General features: G+C 34.3%; 1 protein-coding gene across 3 annotated transcripts in view; it reads right to left on the reverse strand.

Moving 5' to 3' along the window:
• PKN2 (protein kinase N2) overlaps positions 1-18,341 on the reverse strand; it is a 142,269-nt gene that overhangs the window by 74,439 nt on the left and 49,489 nt on the right. For all 3 annotated transcript variants that reach the window (XM_030825099.1, XM_030825100.1, XM_030825098.1), the window contains exon 3: positions 2,343-2,497. In XM_030825099.1, the coding sequence (XP_030680959.1) occupies positions 2,343-2,497 (155 nt within the window). The remainder of the gene's footprint in view (positions 1-2,342; positions 2,498-18,341) is intronic.

Raw genomic sequence — 18,341 nt, forward strand, 5'->3', positions numbered from 1 at the left:
CATTGTGCTTCCAAAGTCAGTCAAACAAATCACTATTACACACTGTAACTATTTACACGTGATATATCTCCTTTTAAGATAGTGGGTCTCTTAAAAGCAGGATATTATATATTGAGTACCTACTATGTAATAAGGCACCATCTTTATTACACTTATACCCCAGAGCCGAGCATAATGGCTATCAAACTTTTAACAAAATCCTTAATGAATAAATTAGTATTCCACATAATTTCAATTTATAATTTTCCCTAATCTAAAACAATGTACTCTGACCCTTTGAGAAGTTTAAAGATGAAAAATAAAAACAGTTAAGGTGGAATCTAGACAGAAATAACTGGCAGGCCTATCTCAGAGGCAATAGTAGTTGCAAATAGGCTTTCGACCTCCATTTGAGTCTTCCTCAAATTAATAAATCTAATAAAAAATAAAAAGCTATGCAAAATTGACATATTTGTTTTAACAGGATGCTCACAGCCTTGTTCACTTTGGATCTGTGGTTGTTTTAGGTTATCTATTTATTTTACTTTTAATATGTCCATAACTGTTCAACTTAGAGCAGTGGTTCGTAATCTTTTGTGGATTAAAGACCACTTTGAGAACAAGGTGTAACCTACAGCCCTTTCATCGATACAACTATCAACATACACACTTGCTTTTCCTGTAACTTCAAAGGGTTCGTAAACCCCTCAAACTAATCCATCCACCCCAGATTTAAAAACTTTACTCTAAACAGCAGTAGCTGGGTTAATTTAATTTAAAAATGCTCAGTATAATGTGCTAAAATCGCAGTTCCAGGAACAAAGTATTTACTTAAAAAACAAAAGTCAAAATAATGTTTTATAAAAATATAAAATCCCCAAAACTAAATGTCAGTGCTAAAAATAACAGCACAAAAAATAACTCTATCATCCGATAAGAAATGTTCAAAGTTAGTGAAATAATATCCTATCAAATATCACCATCATAAGTAAATAGGAACAAATACATTTCTCCAAAAGTAACAAAAAATTCTTTTGAACTATAACATAAAATCTAATGTTTATAATTAACCTTAAAACATTTATAAAAAGCACACATTTCTCTTTTTGGTAACTTCCCTAATGTCTTTCTTTTTTTTTTTTTTTTTTTTAAGAGACAGGGTCTTGCTATATTGACCAAGCTGGTTTCGAACTCCTGACCTCAAGGAATCCTCCTGCCTCAGCCTCCCAGAGTGCTAGGTATACAGGTGTGGGCCACCACGCCTAGTCTCAAATTTCATTTGGGGTGAGTAGCTAGGATGCATGATTAAGAAAAAAAATATTTCCCTCTGATTTCAAATTCTTTCTAAACTGAAACAAAAAAAGAAATATGTAAGAACTTTTATTAAGAAATTATTTCAAAAATATCTACTAAAATATAAAAAATTGATTTCCAGATAAAAATATTTAAAATACATGAGTTGAAAGTAAAAAGGTACATTTTATAACTTTATATCTTTCTCAGAATTTCTGGAAATTATTAAAACTATAGAACCTTAGGCTGAAGAGAACCTTGAGGATAATCTGGTTCAGTGGCTCACAACATTTTTTTTGCTGCATTATATCTAATAACAAGGACATGTTCTTATTACTAAGAATTGCTCCCCATAACACTGATTTTCAGTTAGGAGTTACATGCCCATACCAGATCTCCAAGAATGCACAGGTCTAGGCCACGCAATTATTGATGATGCCAAAATGTCCCATCTTTTCATTTGCCCTCTCCCAAACACTTGGGAGAGGGGTCTATAATGTGGAAAACTCATTAGAGACTAAATTCTTTTAAATTTCTTTTTAAATAATTTTAGATTTACAGAAAAGCTGCAGATATGGAAAGCTCCTGTGTATCCTTTACCCATAAGGTCAAATTTTTTATTAACTGGGTCTTGGTAGGAATAAACAATTTTTAAAATGTTGCCTAAAAAAACAAAAAAAAAAAACAAAGAAAAACATGTTTCCAAATTCTTTTATTCATTCTTTCAAATTCTGAGGTCAAAATGATCTCAGATGTCATAATATAGTGTTTAAACAGTGAAATTACCAATTAAAAGCACAAAAATGTGAAAAAAAACAGCACTAAACAGATCTGAAAAAGGATACTTTTTAGTGTACCATAGCTTAAGAAGGCAAAATCACCTTAACAAGCAAGTCACATAATTCAAATTTCCCCCACTCCATGCATGTACACAAATGACTGCCAAAGTGCCATGCCACCAGTACTGATGTTGGAGTTACTAATAAATTTTACTGAGTAGGTAAATTTATAACTATGGAATCTGCAAATAATGACTGACTATATAGGTTACCTTTATTAACTACACTTACCTTTGAAGATCCATTTGAATACATCTGTATCATATTCTCTGCACCTTGTTTTACTTTAAGTTCTATATCCAATTGTTTTTGTAGAGCCTTCAATCTACTGTTGCTAGTAGAACAACGAGGGTCACTATTTGGAGTATCTGGAGTCCTTGGGCAATCTGTAAATAAAATATTGTTAAAATTACTTATTAGAATGAATTGCTGCTTAAAATTGGAAGTTAATATTTTTCGAATAAACAGCATTTTTCAAACTTTGAGATGAGCCTAAATGAAATCTCCTTATGCTTATAGATAATCCATGAATTCGACCAATTCATGCATAAAAAAAAACAAAAAAACAAAAAAAAAACAACGTATCTGAGTTGCAAGACTACTTCCCAGGGTAGATTTCACTTAAAACATAAAAGTGATTATATTAAGTCTGAAACTCAATTAGATGATTGTCCGTGGTTTCTCCAACACTATTATTTTTAAATCAACTTGACTAGTCTATTCAATAATTAAACTAAATTTCCTACTATAACCTCATTAGCTGGAGAATAAAGCATATTCAAACATGATACGAATTCAATTAAGGTAATTCTTTTTAAAGAGAACTAAGGGTATCTGAAATACAGCGCTAGCAATGCTTCAAAAATATTGATCCACTGATATCAAATTGATGCAGGGCAGAAGGCGGGTAATTACAGAGGGATGAAAAATTCAAGTCCATAGGCTCTCATAAAGGATACTGTGTTGCTTCTATTTAAAAAACAAAAATAAAACTTCACAGAATAACTTAGGGAGGAGTCCCTTCTCAATTTTCTCGAATAGTTTCCGTAGAAATGGTACCAGCTCTTCTTTGCACATCTGGTAGAATTTGGCTATGAATCCATCTGGTTCTGGGCTTTTTTGGTTGGTAGGCTACTCAATTTTGGAGCTTGTTTTTGGTCAGTTCAGGGGTTCTATTTCTTCCTGGCTTAGTCTTGGGAGGTTGTATGTGTCCAGGAATTCATCCATTTCTTCTAGATTTTCTAGTTTATATGCATAGAGGTGTTCATAATATTCTCTGAAGCAATTGCAACAAAAGCAAAAATTGACAAATGGGATCTAATTAAAGAGGTCTACACAGCAAAAGAAACTATCAACAGAGTAAACAGACAACCTACAGAATGGGAGTAAAATATTTGTACAAACTACACATCTGACAAAGGTCTAATATCAGCATCCATGATGAACTTAATAAGGAAAAAATAACCCCACTGAAAAGTGGGCAAAGGACATGAACAGATACTTTTGAAAAGACATACATGTGGCCAACATGCACATTAAAAAAAGCTCAACATCACTGATCATTAGAGAAATGCAAATCAAAATCACAATGAGATACTATTTCACACCAGTCAGAATGGCTTTTTTTTTTTGAGACGGAATCTTGCTCTGTCACCCAGCCTGGAGTGCAGTGGCGTCATCTTGGCTCACTGCAACCTCTGCCTCCGAGGTTCAAGCGATTCTCCTGCCTCAGCCTCCTGAGTAGCTGGGATTACAGGCGTATGCCACCATGCCTGGCTAATTTTTCTATTTTTAGTACAGGCGGAGTTTCACCATGTTGGTCAGTCTGCTCTCGAACTCCTGACCTTGTGATCTGCCCGCCTTGGCCTCCCAAAGTGCTGGGATTACAGGCATAAGCCACTGCACCCGGCTCAGAATGGCTATTATTAAAAAGTCAAAAAATAACAGAGGCTAGCGAGGATGCAGAGAAAAAGCAATGCTTACACACTGTTGGTGGGAGTGTAATTAGTTCAACCACTGTGGAAGACAGTGTGGAGATTCCACAAAGACCAAAAGACAGAAATACCATTCGACCCAGCAATCCCATTACTGGGTATATACCCAAAGCAATATAAATTGTTGTATCATAAAGACACATACATGTGTATATTCACTGTAGTACTATTCACAATAGCAAAGACATGGAATCAACCTAAATGCCCAGCAATGACAGACTGAATAAAGAAAATGTGATACACACACACACACACACACACACACACACACACACACCATGGAATATTATGCAGCCATTAAAAAAAAGAGAGAGAGATCATGTCCTCTGCAGGAACATGGATGGAGCTGGAGGCCATTATCCTTAGCAAACTAATGCAGGAACACAAAACCAAATACCACATGTTCTTTCTTATAAGTGGGAGCTAAATGATGGGAACACATGGACACATAGAGGAGAACAACAGACACTGGGGCCTATTGGAGTGTGGAAGGTGGGAGGAGGGAGAGGAACATGAAAAACAACTATTGAGTACTAGGCTTAATACCTGGGTGACAAAATAATCTGTATAATAAAACCCCAAGGCACAAGTTTACCTATATAACAAATCTTCATGGGTACCCTTAAACTTAATATAAAAGTTACAAAAAAAAAAGCATAATATGTTGCTTTATAGGTTTCTATGATTTTAGGAATGGGAATATTTTCAAAATCTGTGTTAGTAAAGTCCCTAAAAATTCAAAACATGTGCCATTTAAAGATGAATTTCATGGAAATAAATTTGTCCTAGAGTAAAATAAAGATGAGAACTATTAATATGTAAATCATTTATAAATCAATGCCTGCAGATTTTGAAAATTATAATTTTCCAAGTAAATAATTTTCATTTTGCAAAAATAAATAAATAAAACTTCAGAAAGAACCATCTAGTTATTCTGGATAATCCATTATTATTAAAATTCTTTTTTTTTTTTTTTTTTTTTTTTTGAGGTAGTCTCACTCTGTCACCCAGGTTGTATTGCAGTGGTGTGATCTCGGCTCACTGCAACCTCCGCCTCCTGGGTTCAAGCAATTCTCTGCCTCAGCCTCCCAAGTAGCTAGTATTACAGGTGCCTGCCACCACACCCAGCTAATTTTTTGTATTTTTAGTAGAGACGGGGTTTCACCATCTTGGCCAGGCTGGCCTTGAACTCCTGACCTCATGATCCACCCACCTCAGCCTCCCAAAGTGCTGGGAATACAGGTGTGAGCCACTGAGCCCGGCCTGTTGGAACACTTACCCTGAATCTAAAATTCTTCATATTTTAAGTTTAGTGTTTTGTAATTTTATCCACACTAGGTCCCTTCTATAAAAGCTAGAAAACTAGGGTACTACCCTGGTTCAGGTGATAAGTAACTTGGTCACGACTGGAAAACTGCCTAAACTGCAAGTTACTTTACCTTTGTGCTTCAACGTTCCCTTCACTCCTCTGTGATATAAGATGGTGTGACTAACCATTTTAATGAATGTATTTCACATTAAGTTTTATATTCCCTTTAAAAAATTCACTAATTCAAACACATGCAATTATAATTTGTTAATTAATCTAAAAATATAGATATTAAGGCTGAGGCAGCAGAATCACTTAAGGCCAGGAGTTTGAGACCAGCCTGGGCAACCAAGTCAGACACTGTTTCTAAAATAAATAGATAAATAAATAAATTATAATAGAGATACTAGGCTAGGATGTAAAATAACAGTGCTTTAGTTAATGATATCTGTGCAAACACGTGTATGTGTGCATATAAATCCTTAAAATAACCTTTTGAGACAGATATTATCCATACTTTACATATCAGGAAACAGGCAAAGCCACACAATTAACTGAATTCAATTCAGGAAAGGTTTCTATTCTAACTGAATTCCCCAAATTACAAATGGGCTGCTCCAAAAAACTGATATAAAATGTAGGTAAGTTTTCAAATCAAATCACAAAAGAGCAACTTAGTATATATCTAGTATAGTGGTTAAGGCTGCCCAGGTTTGAGTCTCAGTTTTGGTACTGAGATTCAGTACAAACCATGTAATACAGGGTAAGGTACTTCACAGCTCTGTGCCTTATTCTCTTCATGTGCTAAATAGTGAAAACAGCATGTACGTCACAGGATTATAGTGAAGATTAAATAAATTATGTGTACAGAGCTTAGAAACAGGTGTGGTACATAGTAAATATGCAATAAATATTAACCAGCAGTACCCACTGTAGAAAGTGTATCTCTGCTGAGTCCATAAATGAACTACACATTATAACAATGACTGAACAGTTCTGATCTGGGAACATTTTAATTTTCTTTCTTTTCTCTTTTTGGATAAATGATATCAGAATCTTGTAAGAAATGTAAATTACACAGAATTTGGTATATAAAGATAGCTTATAGTAAGCACATTTTTTTACAGAACTGGAATGCATTCAGAATAGAAGGCCCTTAGTTGAGAAGAGTATGAAAATATGTTGTCTGTAAAACAGTTGATGGTGTATTTAGCCTAGGATGAGAAAGATAAATGATTCCTGTCTAAACATTTAAATATTTGTCTATGAAAGCTGTCCACTTACTATTTCCCCACAAGACAGAGGATTAGAACCAATGAGTAAAAAGGTAGGAAGGGCAAAAATTTTGTCACAACATAAATTCCTTATGTTTTGGGTTATCTAACAATAAAATGGCTTGTCTTAAAATGTAATAAAGTCTCGTCTCTGGAAGCACTTCTACAAAAGACAAATTACAATTTGTTAGAGATACTATATAATAGATTCTTAAACATTACAGCAGGTTGTACTAAGATATTGAAATATCCGGCCGGGCATGGTGGATCCAGCACTTTGGGAGGCTGAGGCAGGTGGATCACGAGGTCAAGAGATCAAGACCATCCTGGCCAACATGATGAAACCCCGTCTCTACTAAAAATAGAAAAATTAGCTGGGTGTGGTGGCGCACATCTGTAGTCCCAGATACTCGGGAGGCTGAACAGGAGAATTGCTTGAACCCAGGAGGTGGAGGTTGCTGTGAGCGGAGATTTCGCCACTGCACTCCAGCCTGGTGACAAAGCGAGACTCCATCTCAAAAAAAAAAAAAAGATATATCCATTGATCTGACAGTTTGTGAATTTGTAAAAATACTACATAACACTGTTCTTAAGGAAAAGTATGTCCTCAGTTTTAATAACGATTACAGGAATATAAGAAATAAGAAAATGGTTAAGAACCAGGGCTCTGAGGTCAGAATGCCTGGGTTAAAATCCTGTAGTTGCTACTCATTGGTATGGTTTTGATTATATACTTACTTAACATCTCTGTACTACAGTTTCCTTAGCCACAAATTGACGGTTACTGTAAAAATAAAGCCTATATAATGCTTAGGTCGATGCTTAAAATGTAATAAGGGCTCAATAATATTACAAGTCAGGGCTCAGCTAAGTAGCCAGTATTTCTGCTCATTTAATCTTCACAAGAACTCATAAAGGTTTGCAATATAACTTCATTTTACAAATAAAAAAATCTGAAACTTAGAGAATTTATTGCAAAGGTCACAAAAGTGTACATCAATGCAGAAATTTAACCTTAAATATGTCTTATATAAAGTAAACTTTAAAAAGTTCACTTTTTTTTCCCCATTTAGAAATCAGAGAAACACTGCTGTCATCCTTGGATTTCATCTATTTTCTCCTTTAACCTGCTTTCCTACACACTACTTTTCTTCTCTCCAATTTTCTTCCTTGTACGTTATAGTAAATTTGAGCATTATAAAACATACAGTTGCCAGCATATTTCTTAAACTCTGTCTCATAGTGAAACATATTTCAAAACAAGGATAACTAGAACTCCCTACTCCCCATTAATACTCTCACCATTCAAAAAATTTTTTTAAAACTCTATAAAATGGTAATTATTTTTCTACTCTAACAACTGCCTTTACATTATAAAAAGAGGCGAATCTACTCTTAAATGCATACTTTGCTGGCTAAAGAAACTAAACCCCATGATTACAACAAAAAACAAATTTCCATTTGCTGCATATATTGCTAATATTACCGAAAAAGTATTTTCGGGGGTATTATAAAAGAAATTATACATGCTTCTAACCTTCTAAACATTACTATACAATTCAAAATGTATGTTATACAAATTCAATAAACTTGCTTTAATGTTTACATATTAGATCAAAGAGATTTTAGGCATGTCTGGGTTACAGTAGACAATGCACTAGAGTTAAGCCCATAAAGTTGCATCTTTACACACATTTAGCCAATATAAATTGTTGTGCTTTAAGATGGAAGGTAGACAAGACTAATTCCTCCACCAAAATATTTTTAATAGCCATGTCTACCAAATACAGTCCCAACTTCACGGTTAGGCATTAAAGGTCTTATGCTATCTAGCTCCAAGCTAATTCTCCACTACTATTTTTCCTTGTCAAATTCTGTGTTCAAAACCTTTCTAATAAAATGCGATTGCTTTCTTCAATACTATTGTTAGTTTAGGCATTACTTTCTCTAGAAAACCTTCCCTAACCATTCTCTAGTCTAACATGTCTTCAAAGTATGCTTTCGTCCCTCCATTGAAATGTGTACTACACTGTATTATAATGATGTTTTCACGTTTTTCCTCTGCGACTATAAGCATCTTGAGTGCTAAGATTTGTTCTTAGACTGAGTTTAATAGCAGACCAGACAGAAAAATAGCAGATGAATACTGAAAAATAGCTAAGTTTTTTAAAAAGAGAAAGAGAGGAAAAATGAGACATAAAGAGACACAGAAAAAAAAAATAAGCTCCAATATATCTTATGGTGTTTCGGAAGAAAAATAGTGATTTGAAGACAATACATAAAGAGATAATGACTATCATCTTTTAAGGACTAATAAAAATGCCAATCCATAGATTCAAGATACCCAATCAACCCCAAGCACAAACATATAGGGGGAAAAAAGTCCACACTTGGACACATCATGGTAAAACTTCAGAACATCAAAGACAAAGTCTTCACAGCAGTCAGAGAAGGGTACCTTCAAAGGAATTACAGTTAAATTTATGGCAGTTTTCAGCAACAACACTGAAAGCTGGAAGAAGGTGAAATGACAGCTACTTTATGTTAAAAGATACAACTGCCTCCTTAAATTGCGATACGGTTTGGATCTGTGTTCCTGCCCCAATCTCATGTCAAACTAGGTTCCCCAGTGTTGAACATGGGGCCTGGTGGGAGGTGACTGGATCATGGGTGTGGGTCTTTAACGAGTGGTTTAGCATCATCCCCTTGGTGCTGTTCTCACAATAGTGAGATCTGGTTGTTTAGAAGTGTGTAGCCCCTCCCACTCTCTCTCTCTTGCTCCTGCTCCGACCATGTAAGACAGGTTTGCTTCTCTTTCGCCTTCCACCATGACTGAAAGTTTTCTGAGGCCTCCCCAGAAGCCAAGCAGATGCCAGCATCATGCTTCCTGTACTGCCCGTGGAACCATAAGCCAATTAAAGCTCTTTTCTTTATAAATTACCCAGTCTCGGGTATTTCTTTACAGCAGTGCGAGAACAGACTAATATTGTATATATCCAATGAAAATATCTTTCAACAATGAAGACAAAATAAAAATATTATCAGACAAAGATGAAAGGGTTTTTCACAGACTTATTAAAAATTTAAAAATGCTAAAGGATGTACTCTGAGAAGAAGAAAAGTGATTCTAATTGGTAGGTCAAAAAAAGAAATAACGAAGAACAGATAAAGTGGCTTAGATGTGAGTGATTTTAAAGGACCACTATATAAACCAATAAAAAAGTCATGAAGGGCTTTTTAAAAAATATAATTACAACGGCAAAAACTGCAATTATTTTTGCACCAACCTAATAAGACGGTAAAATATAAGCTAGGGTATAGGCAAATAAAAGCATTCTAAGGAGTTCGAATTGTCCAAGAGATAAAAACAGCAATTAGACTATTGCCTTTGATAAGTATGCATGATGTACTATCTAAATGAATCAATTTCCAAAACAATCGAACTTTTAATAACTGATTCTTAAAAAAGTCTAAAAATGACAAGAAAGAAAAAGAAACATTAAAGGCACAAAATAAGATACTAAATATAAACCCAAATATAATAGTAATCATTTAAATAGGTTAAATGATCCAGATAAAAGAGATTATTAGACAAGGTAAAAACAAATGAATAAAATAAATCCAACTATATGCTATTTTAAGAAACACATTTAAAACATGATACAGAAAAGCTGAAAGTAAGGAAATGGAAGAAAGGTATTCCACACAATCACTAACCTCAACCCACAGCCTATATTAATAACAGACAAAAGACACTTTAAGGCAAAAAATACTTCAAGACAGAAAGATTACAGGTAAGTCATTTCATTTTAATAGAAGGTTCAATTCACCAGAAATATGCATCAATTCTAAATGTGTAGGTGTTTAATTACATGGAACAAAATAAAGAAAAAACTAGTAAATTTAAAAAAAAATAGCAAATCTGCATTCCACTAAATTTTAATGCAGACAGTTCCAGCACAATTACAAATCACAAAGCTCAATCAGAAAAAAATTCACCATGAATGAGAAAAAAATTAGAAGACTAGCCTTGTAAAGATTTCACTTACTGTACTTATCCTATACAGACTGTGAAATAAGTATGTTAAATATGTAAAGCTAAATGCAAGGGGTATCAACTGGGACAAGAGACTATCAAAAATTACCAAGATTAACAAAATAGAACCTCTAGCATTAAAAAAAATGTAACAACAAAATTAGAAACACAATATTTGATAAAGAGTAAGTTTGATACAGGTGAAGAAACTATTCGAGAAATGGAGATAGATTTGAAGAAATTAATATGCATCTAAAGTTCCTGAAAAACTACGTAGAAGGAAAACAGGAGGTACAACATTCAAAGGGACAGAGGCTAACAATTTCCCATAATTGATGAAATACATAAATCTCAGATTTAAGAAACCCAACAAATCCCAAGCAATTCAAATGAAACGAAATCTACGCCATTATACTCCAAGTTCAGAACACTGAAGACAAAGGATATCTTAAAAGAAACTAGATGATCTACATGGCTTCAACCATGAGACTGGCAGCTGTTTCCTCAACAAGAGTAGAATCCAGACGACCACAAAATGAGTTTCTAAGTGCTGAAAGAAAATAAATGCCAACTTAGAATTGTATATAAAGCGGAAATCGTCTTTCTAAAGTATCTACTGTACTTTAGGAAGTACAAGAAAAGATCATTCTAGAAGGTAGGTCTGAGAAGCATGAAGAAATAGTGAACAAAGAAAATGATCAGCATGTGGGTAATTATAAACCAACAATGACTATATAGAATACTGTTTAGATCTAATTTGTGGATTGAAGCGAAAATGATATAAATAGAACACGGCCAACAATAGCATGTAAGTATTCTAAGTTTATTATATAATATAGAAAGGTGATTTGCCATTCAAGAATCTAGTTGACAGACAAACTATGCAAGTTATTTTGGACAGAGGGAACTTAATACAGGGAACTAGTTATATCATATACAGCCAAGTATTATGCAAAGGACAACCCTGTGTACAGGTGGCAGAATTCCTCTTCTCAAAGAGGTTAGAGTCAGGTGTGTGTGTGTGTGTGTGTGTGTGTGTGTATGTGTAAATATATAATGTATGTATATATAAAAGGGACACCTTGTATGTACCTGTATGTGTGTCTACACGTACCAGAGTGTATGTGTGTATATATGAACATTTTCAAACATACTGCAAAGTTGAATTTTACACTGAGCACCTATGTACCCATCACTTAGATTCTGCTAATCTACACACACACACGTGCATAAGTATAGAGAGGTAAAAAAAGAAAACATAGGGATAGGAGAAAAAAATTAGAGCTGGGATTAGTAGCAGAAGAAGTTGAAATAATAGAGGCAGATGCCAGACCATTTGAAAGGCATCTCTACCATGCTGCAAATTTGTACTGTATTCTGTAGCAAATGAAGATCCACTGAAAAGTTTAAATCAAGAAACTAACAGGACTGAATCTGAATTCTAAATTTAAAAAAATGCTGGCAGCAGTGTTTATGGTGAATTAAAGAAATACTGAACTTGTACGCTGTGGCAATAAAGATGAAGAAGAGATACAGATTTGAGACCTGTTATCAGAGGTAGAATCGGCTTGGCGACTTACAAACTTACAATGAAGGTTGAAGGTGGGGAAAAAAGGTTTTAGAAAGTCAGGTTTTAGTTATAGATTACTGGGGTCATGCACTAATGGGGCAGAAAACACAGAGAAAGATTTAGAGATAGCAGTCTAAGAAAAGAAGAGTTCAATTTTAGACATCATAAGAGGCAAAGCCAACAGGACGTCCAGGTAATATCCAAAAGGGTGGCTATAAACTGTCAGATGAAGCCCAGAAAACACAGCCTAGCTGGAGATACAGCTTTGGAAGTCACCAGAAAATAGCATATGGTTAAAATTTCCTTAGGGATAAGATTTCCCAAGGCCAGAATAAAGAGTAAATACTGAATGTGTTAGATTCCCCCGAAACGTGTAGAGCAATAAATCGATTGCTGTTTCTGGTGCTTTTAGTATTTTCTCTAAAACCATAACTGAGCAGTTGGCTTACAAGATGAAACAGAGTTCTAGAATACAGGAGCAATCCCAATCCTTCTTAGAGGACTTCTGACTACTTAAGGTCTAGCCTTACCCTGATTCCTTGATTGTGTTGGAGATTAGGAATATGGTTGAATTCTTGAGTCTTTACTTCCCAGACCCAGGAAAGCCTCCTCAGACTTTATTTTACATCCAAATGGGGTTTCATGTTCAGACTTAGATGGCCTTGGATGCCTCATGCTTTTTCTCAAGCTATCAAAGTACCATGTTCACAAAACACCCTAGATAGGGTACATATTGTCTGTCCCTCTCATTCTACAAATGAGAAAACCAAGGTCTCGACAGGTTCCAGGTGGTATACACCACACAACCATTTAATAGTGCAGCTGGATGACATCTCAGATGATATAACCTTTGGTCTTTATCTTATAGCAAGCTGGCTCTCCATGCCCAAAATTCATCAAGTGGTACTTGTATAGCCAGGATATCTGCTTATGAAACACTGTTTACTGCATTAAACAATTAAAGAGGAACTATATTAATAGCTGAAATAAACTTAGCCAAATCTAAATTAATAAGGTTAATATACAAAATCACTAGCTTACTGTTTATCTATATTCTTAACATACTTCCTCCTATAAGTCTCTAAGTTACTATTTTAAAAATAAACTGCTCCAGAATCTTGCCATGTGTTACCATTATGTTAACTTTATACTTCTCCTAAAGTCCAACTTTCTTAAACAAAGATACTTTACCTTTTACAGCCCTCTGGAACCTGCTCAGGTTGTAATGAATGCTGAATAATTAAAGGAGGCTTAACTGGTTATTTTATATACTTGGGATAGCCCTTGTCATATATCACCAACTGAACTAATTTTGGTTAAATATTGTATAACTAATACCACCTCTAGTTTAAGCTTTCTTAATATGTTACAAAAATAGGCAGGGGTAACACTGTGAGTTAGAATAATTTTTTTTTTGAGACGGAGTCACGCACTGTCGCTGGGCTGGAGTGCAATGGCTCGCTCTCAGCTCACCGCAACCTCCACCTCCTGGGTTCACGTGATTGAGTTAGAATAATTTTTAAGGTAAAACAAGCAACCTAGGTATAAAAATTGCAGAACTGCCTCTATCTGCAATATCTTAATGTTTGAAAACTGCACCTATCATCTCCTAGTAGAGAAGACTTCTTCATTCTGTACATAACTCTGTACCTAGGGCATGCACTGTTCTTTCGTAAATTCTCCTTAAGATGGTGCTGCTCTATTTTTCTTATTTCCTCTCTCTATGACAATAATGTATATTAACTACTACATACTTGTTAGACTGGTTAAAAAAATATATTAACAATACCAAGTGCTGGAGAGAATGTGGAACAACTAGAATTCTCATTCACTGATAGTGGGAATGAAAAATATCACTACTCTAGAATATATTTGGCAGTTTATTTCCTTCTTTTTAAAGACCAGGTCTTGCTCTGTTGCCCAGGCTGGAGTAGAGTGGCACGATCATGGCTCAATGTAGCCTCAAACTCTCAGGCTCAAGTAATACTCCCACCTAAGCTTCCCAAGTAGCTGGGATTACAGGTGCACACCACCATACTTGGCTAATTTTTATATTTTTCGTGGAGATGAAGTTTCACTATGTTGCTCAGGCTGGTCTCAAACTCCTGAGCTCAAACGATCCCCCCACCTCCACCTCCCAAAGTGCTGAGATTTTAGACACGAGCCACTGTGCCCAGCCATCTTCTTATAATGTTAAACATATGTTACCACATGACTCAGCAATCCTACTCTTCAGTATTTACCAAAGTGAAATGAAAACTTTATTCACACAAAAACCTGTATATGAATATTCATAGGAGCTTTACTGATAATTGCCAAAAATTGGAAACCACCCTAATGTTCTTTGTGAATGGATAAATTATAGTACATTTATACAATCAACTATTACTCAGGAATAAAAAAAATGAACTACTGATACACACAACAACTTGAAGGAGTCTCAAAGGCAATATGCGGAAGGAAAAAAGTCTCAAAAACTTATATACTTTATAATTCTATGTACATGGCATTCTTCAAAAGAGAACTACAGTGACAGAACAGATCAGTGGTTGTCAGGGAATACAGAGGTGAAGAAGGGTGTGACTACAAAGAAAGAACATGAGGGAGATTTACGGGGCATTGGAACTATTCCTTTTTCTGAATGTGGTGGCAGTTAGATGAATTTATCTTAAAATTCATGGAAAGGTATACTAAAAATACATATACAATTTTACTACATATTAACTTTTTTGGAAAATATATCATAAAAAGAATTCAAGTATTAGAGAATCTATACATTTAATCTCATGATTTTAAAGACGAGGAAACAAACCCAGGAGTGCAAAAAAGCAACTTACTAATGATCACACTATTTAAGTGGGCAGGGCAACAGTAAAAAAGAAAATTAAATCTTCATTTCTATTCATCCAAGACCATAAACTGTTCTTTAGTCATGAACAAAGTTCCCTCAATACAGATATATTTTAGGAATTTAGAAGAATTTGCTAAGATTAACCCCATAAAATCCCAATATTATTAGGTATATTATATTACTAAATTAGTAATTCCCTTCTGAATATTTCAAATATTAAAGAAAATATTCACCAAATTAATAAGTAAAAACCAATCTAAATTTGGTGAGGTTTGAAAATATAAGAATGGTACAAGAAAAGGAAACAAGATGAAAACAGAGACTATACACTACCCAAATTATTATCTATACTTAATAAAACATAAAAAAAAAGTTCTTATAGTCTTCTTCAGTGATGATATACTTAAACCAAGATTCAGGAAACCGGATCTTTCTCAAACGAGTGTCAGTTTCCAACTAAGACTTAGATTACTACTCCATTTTACAGAGATCAGTCATCTTTTTTCATAAGGTACATTTAGCCTCAGCTAACCATCACTGTAATTTCCACATAGGATGACAACAATACCCCATTAAACTATTTTTATTTCTAATCAACAAATTATATATTTATGGGGTACAATGTGATGTTTCATTACATTTATACATTGTAGAATGATCAAATTAGGCTAAGGTATCTATCACCTCAAATATTTATTTCTTTGCAGTGAGATTTGACAACCTTTCTTTTAGCTATTTTGAAATATACAATACATTGTTATTAACTATAGTCACCATGCTGTGTAATAGATCACCAAAACTTATTTCTCCTGTCTAACTAAAACTTTTTAACCTGTGACCAACAACTTCCTCTTTCCCATTTACCCATCCTCCCCCTCCCCAGTTCAAGCCTCTGGTAATCAGCATTCTCTTCTACTTCAATGAATTTGTCTTTTTAAGATTCCACACATAAGTGAGATCATTAGCTATTTGTCTTTCTGTGTCTGGTTTATTTCATTTAGCATAAGGTCCTCTAGGTTCATCCATGTTGCAAATGGCAGAATTTCCTACATCTTTAAGCTGAATAGTATTTGTGTTTATATACCACGTTTTAAAAATCCATTTGTCTGTTGATGGGCACTTCAGTTGTCTGGATATCTTGGCTATATAATGCTGGAATGAACATAGGAGTACAGACATCTCTTCAACATGCTGATTTCAATTTCTCTGAATATATACCCAGAAGAGGAATTGCTGGATTGTACAATAATCCTATTTTTAGTTTTCTCAGGAATCTCCACACTGTCTTCCAAAGTGGCCATACTCATTTTACAATACCACCAACAATGCACAAGGCTTCCCTTTTCTCCAACAATGCACAACGCTTCCCTTTTCTCCATATCCTTGCCATCACTTATCTTCCATTTTTTTTGATAATAGCCAATCTAATAGGCATGAGGTGGTATCTCATGGTGGTTTTAATTTGCATTTCTCTGATGGCTAGAGATACTGATCATTTTTTCATATTATCTGTTGGCCATTTGTATGCCTTCTTTTGATAAATGTCTACTCAGGTCCTTTGCCCATTTTTTAAATAAGATTATTTCTTTTCCTTGAATTCAGTAGTTTGAGTTCCTTATTGACCCCTTATCCAATATATAATTTATAAATATTTTCTCCCATTCTTTGGGTTGTCTCTTTACTCTGCTAATTGTTTACTTTGCTGTGCAGAAGTTTCCAATTTGATGCAAACCCATTTATCTATTTTTGCTTTGTTGCCTCTGCTTTTATCCAAGAAATCACTGCCTGGACAAATGTCATACAGCTTTCCCTCTATATTTTCTTCTAGCAGTTTTATAGTTTCAGGACTGACATTTAAGTCTTATAAACGTATAAGGTAAGATAAAGGTATAAGGTATAAAGGTATAAGGTTTAAAGGTATAAGGTATAAAGGTATTACGTATATGAGATAAAGGTCCATCTTCATTCTTCTGCATGTCGATATTCAGTTTTCCCAACACCATTTATTGAAGACCATCCAGTCCCCACCGTGCGTTCTTGGCAGCTTTGTCAAAAATCAATTGATTTGAACTGCGAGGGTTTATTTCTGGGCTCTCTTTTCTATTCCATTGGTTAATGAGTCTATTTTTCTCATTACGATGCTGTTTAGATTACTATAGTTTTGTAATATTTTGGAATTTGGTAGTGTGATGCTTCTAGTTTTGTTCTTTTTGCTCAAGATGGTGTTGGGTCTTTTCTGATTCCATGTAAATTTTAGGATTTTTTTTTCTATTTCTGTGAAGAATGATGTTGGGATTTTGATACGAATTACCTTGAATCTGTAGATCACATTGGGTAGTATGGACATTTTAACAATATTAATTCTTCCAATTCATGAACACAGGAGATTTTTCCATTTATTTGTACCATCTTCAATTTCTTTCATCAATGTTTTATAGTTTTCTATATAGAGCTCTTTCAATTCTTGGTTAAATTTACTACGTATGTTTTATGCTATTAATGAGATTGTTTTCTTAATTTTATTCAGATATTATATAGTTAGTATATAGAAATGATACTGACTTTTGTATGCTGATTTTGTATCCTGCAACTTGACTGAATTCCTTTATTAGTTCTAACAGCTTTATGGTGGAGTCTTTAGAATTTTATACATATATGTAAGATTGTGTTGTTCAAACAGACAATTTCACTTCTTCCTTTCCTATTTGTATACGTTTTCTTTTTCTTGCCTAAGTGCTCTAGCTAGGGCTTAGAGTACTATGCTGAAAAGAAGTGTTGAGAGTGAGCATCCTGATCTTGTTCCTGATCTTAAAAGAAAAGCTTTCAGCTTTTCACCATTAAGTACAATGTTAGTTGTGGGCTTGTCATATACAGACCTTCTTGTGTTGAGAAACATTTCTTCTATACCTAATTTGTTTATAGAATTTTTATCACGAAACAATGTTGAATTTTCTTAAATGCTTTTTCTGCTCCTATGGGGATAGTCTTATGGGCAAAAATCATATGATCATCTTTAAAGTATTTAGAAGATGAAAAAGAAGCTCAGAGCATCATGGGCATGATAAGAAAATAAAAAATTCATTTCCTACTACTCTTAAGAATAAATGAATACATTTATTTTACAAATAACTTTCCCAAACAATCAGACCTTGACATTACAATAAGGAATATTTCAGAGTTTTATAGTGTAAAAGTT

The sequence above is a fragment of the Nomascus leucogenys genome, chromosome 12 (genome assembly GCF_006542625.1).
Source record: "Nomascus leucogenys isolate Asia chromosome 12, Asia_NLE_v1, whole genome shotgun sequence".
NCBI classification, from domain to species: Eukaryota; Metazoa; Chordata; class Mammalia; order Primates; family Hylobatidae; genus Nomascus; species Nomascus leucogenys.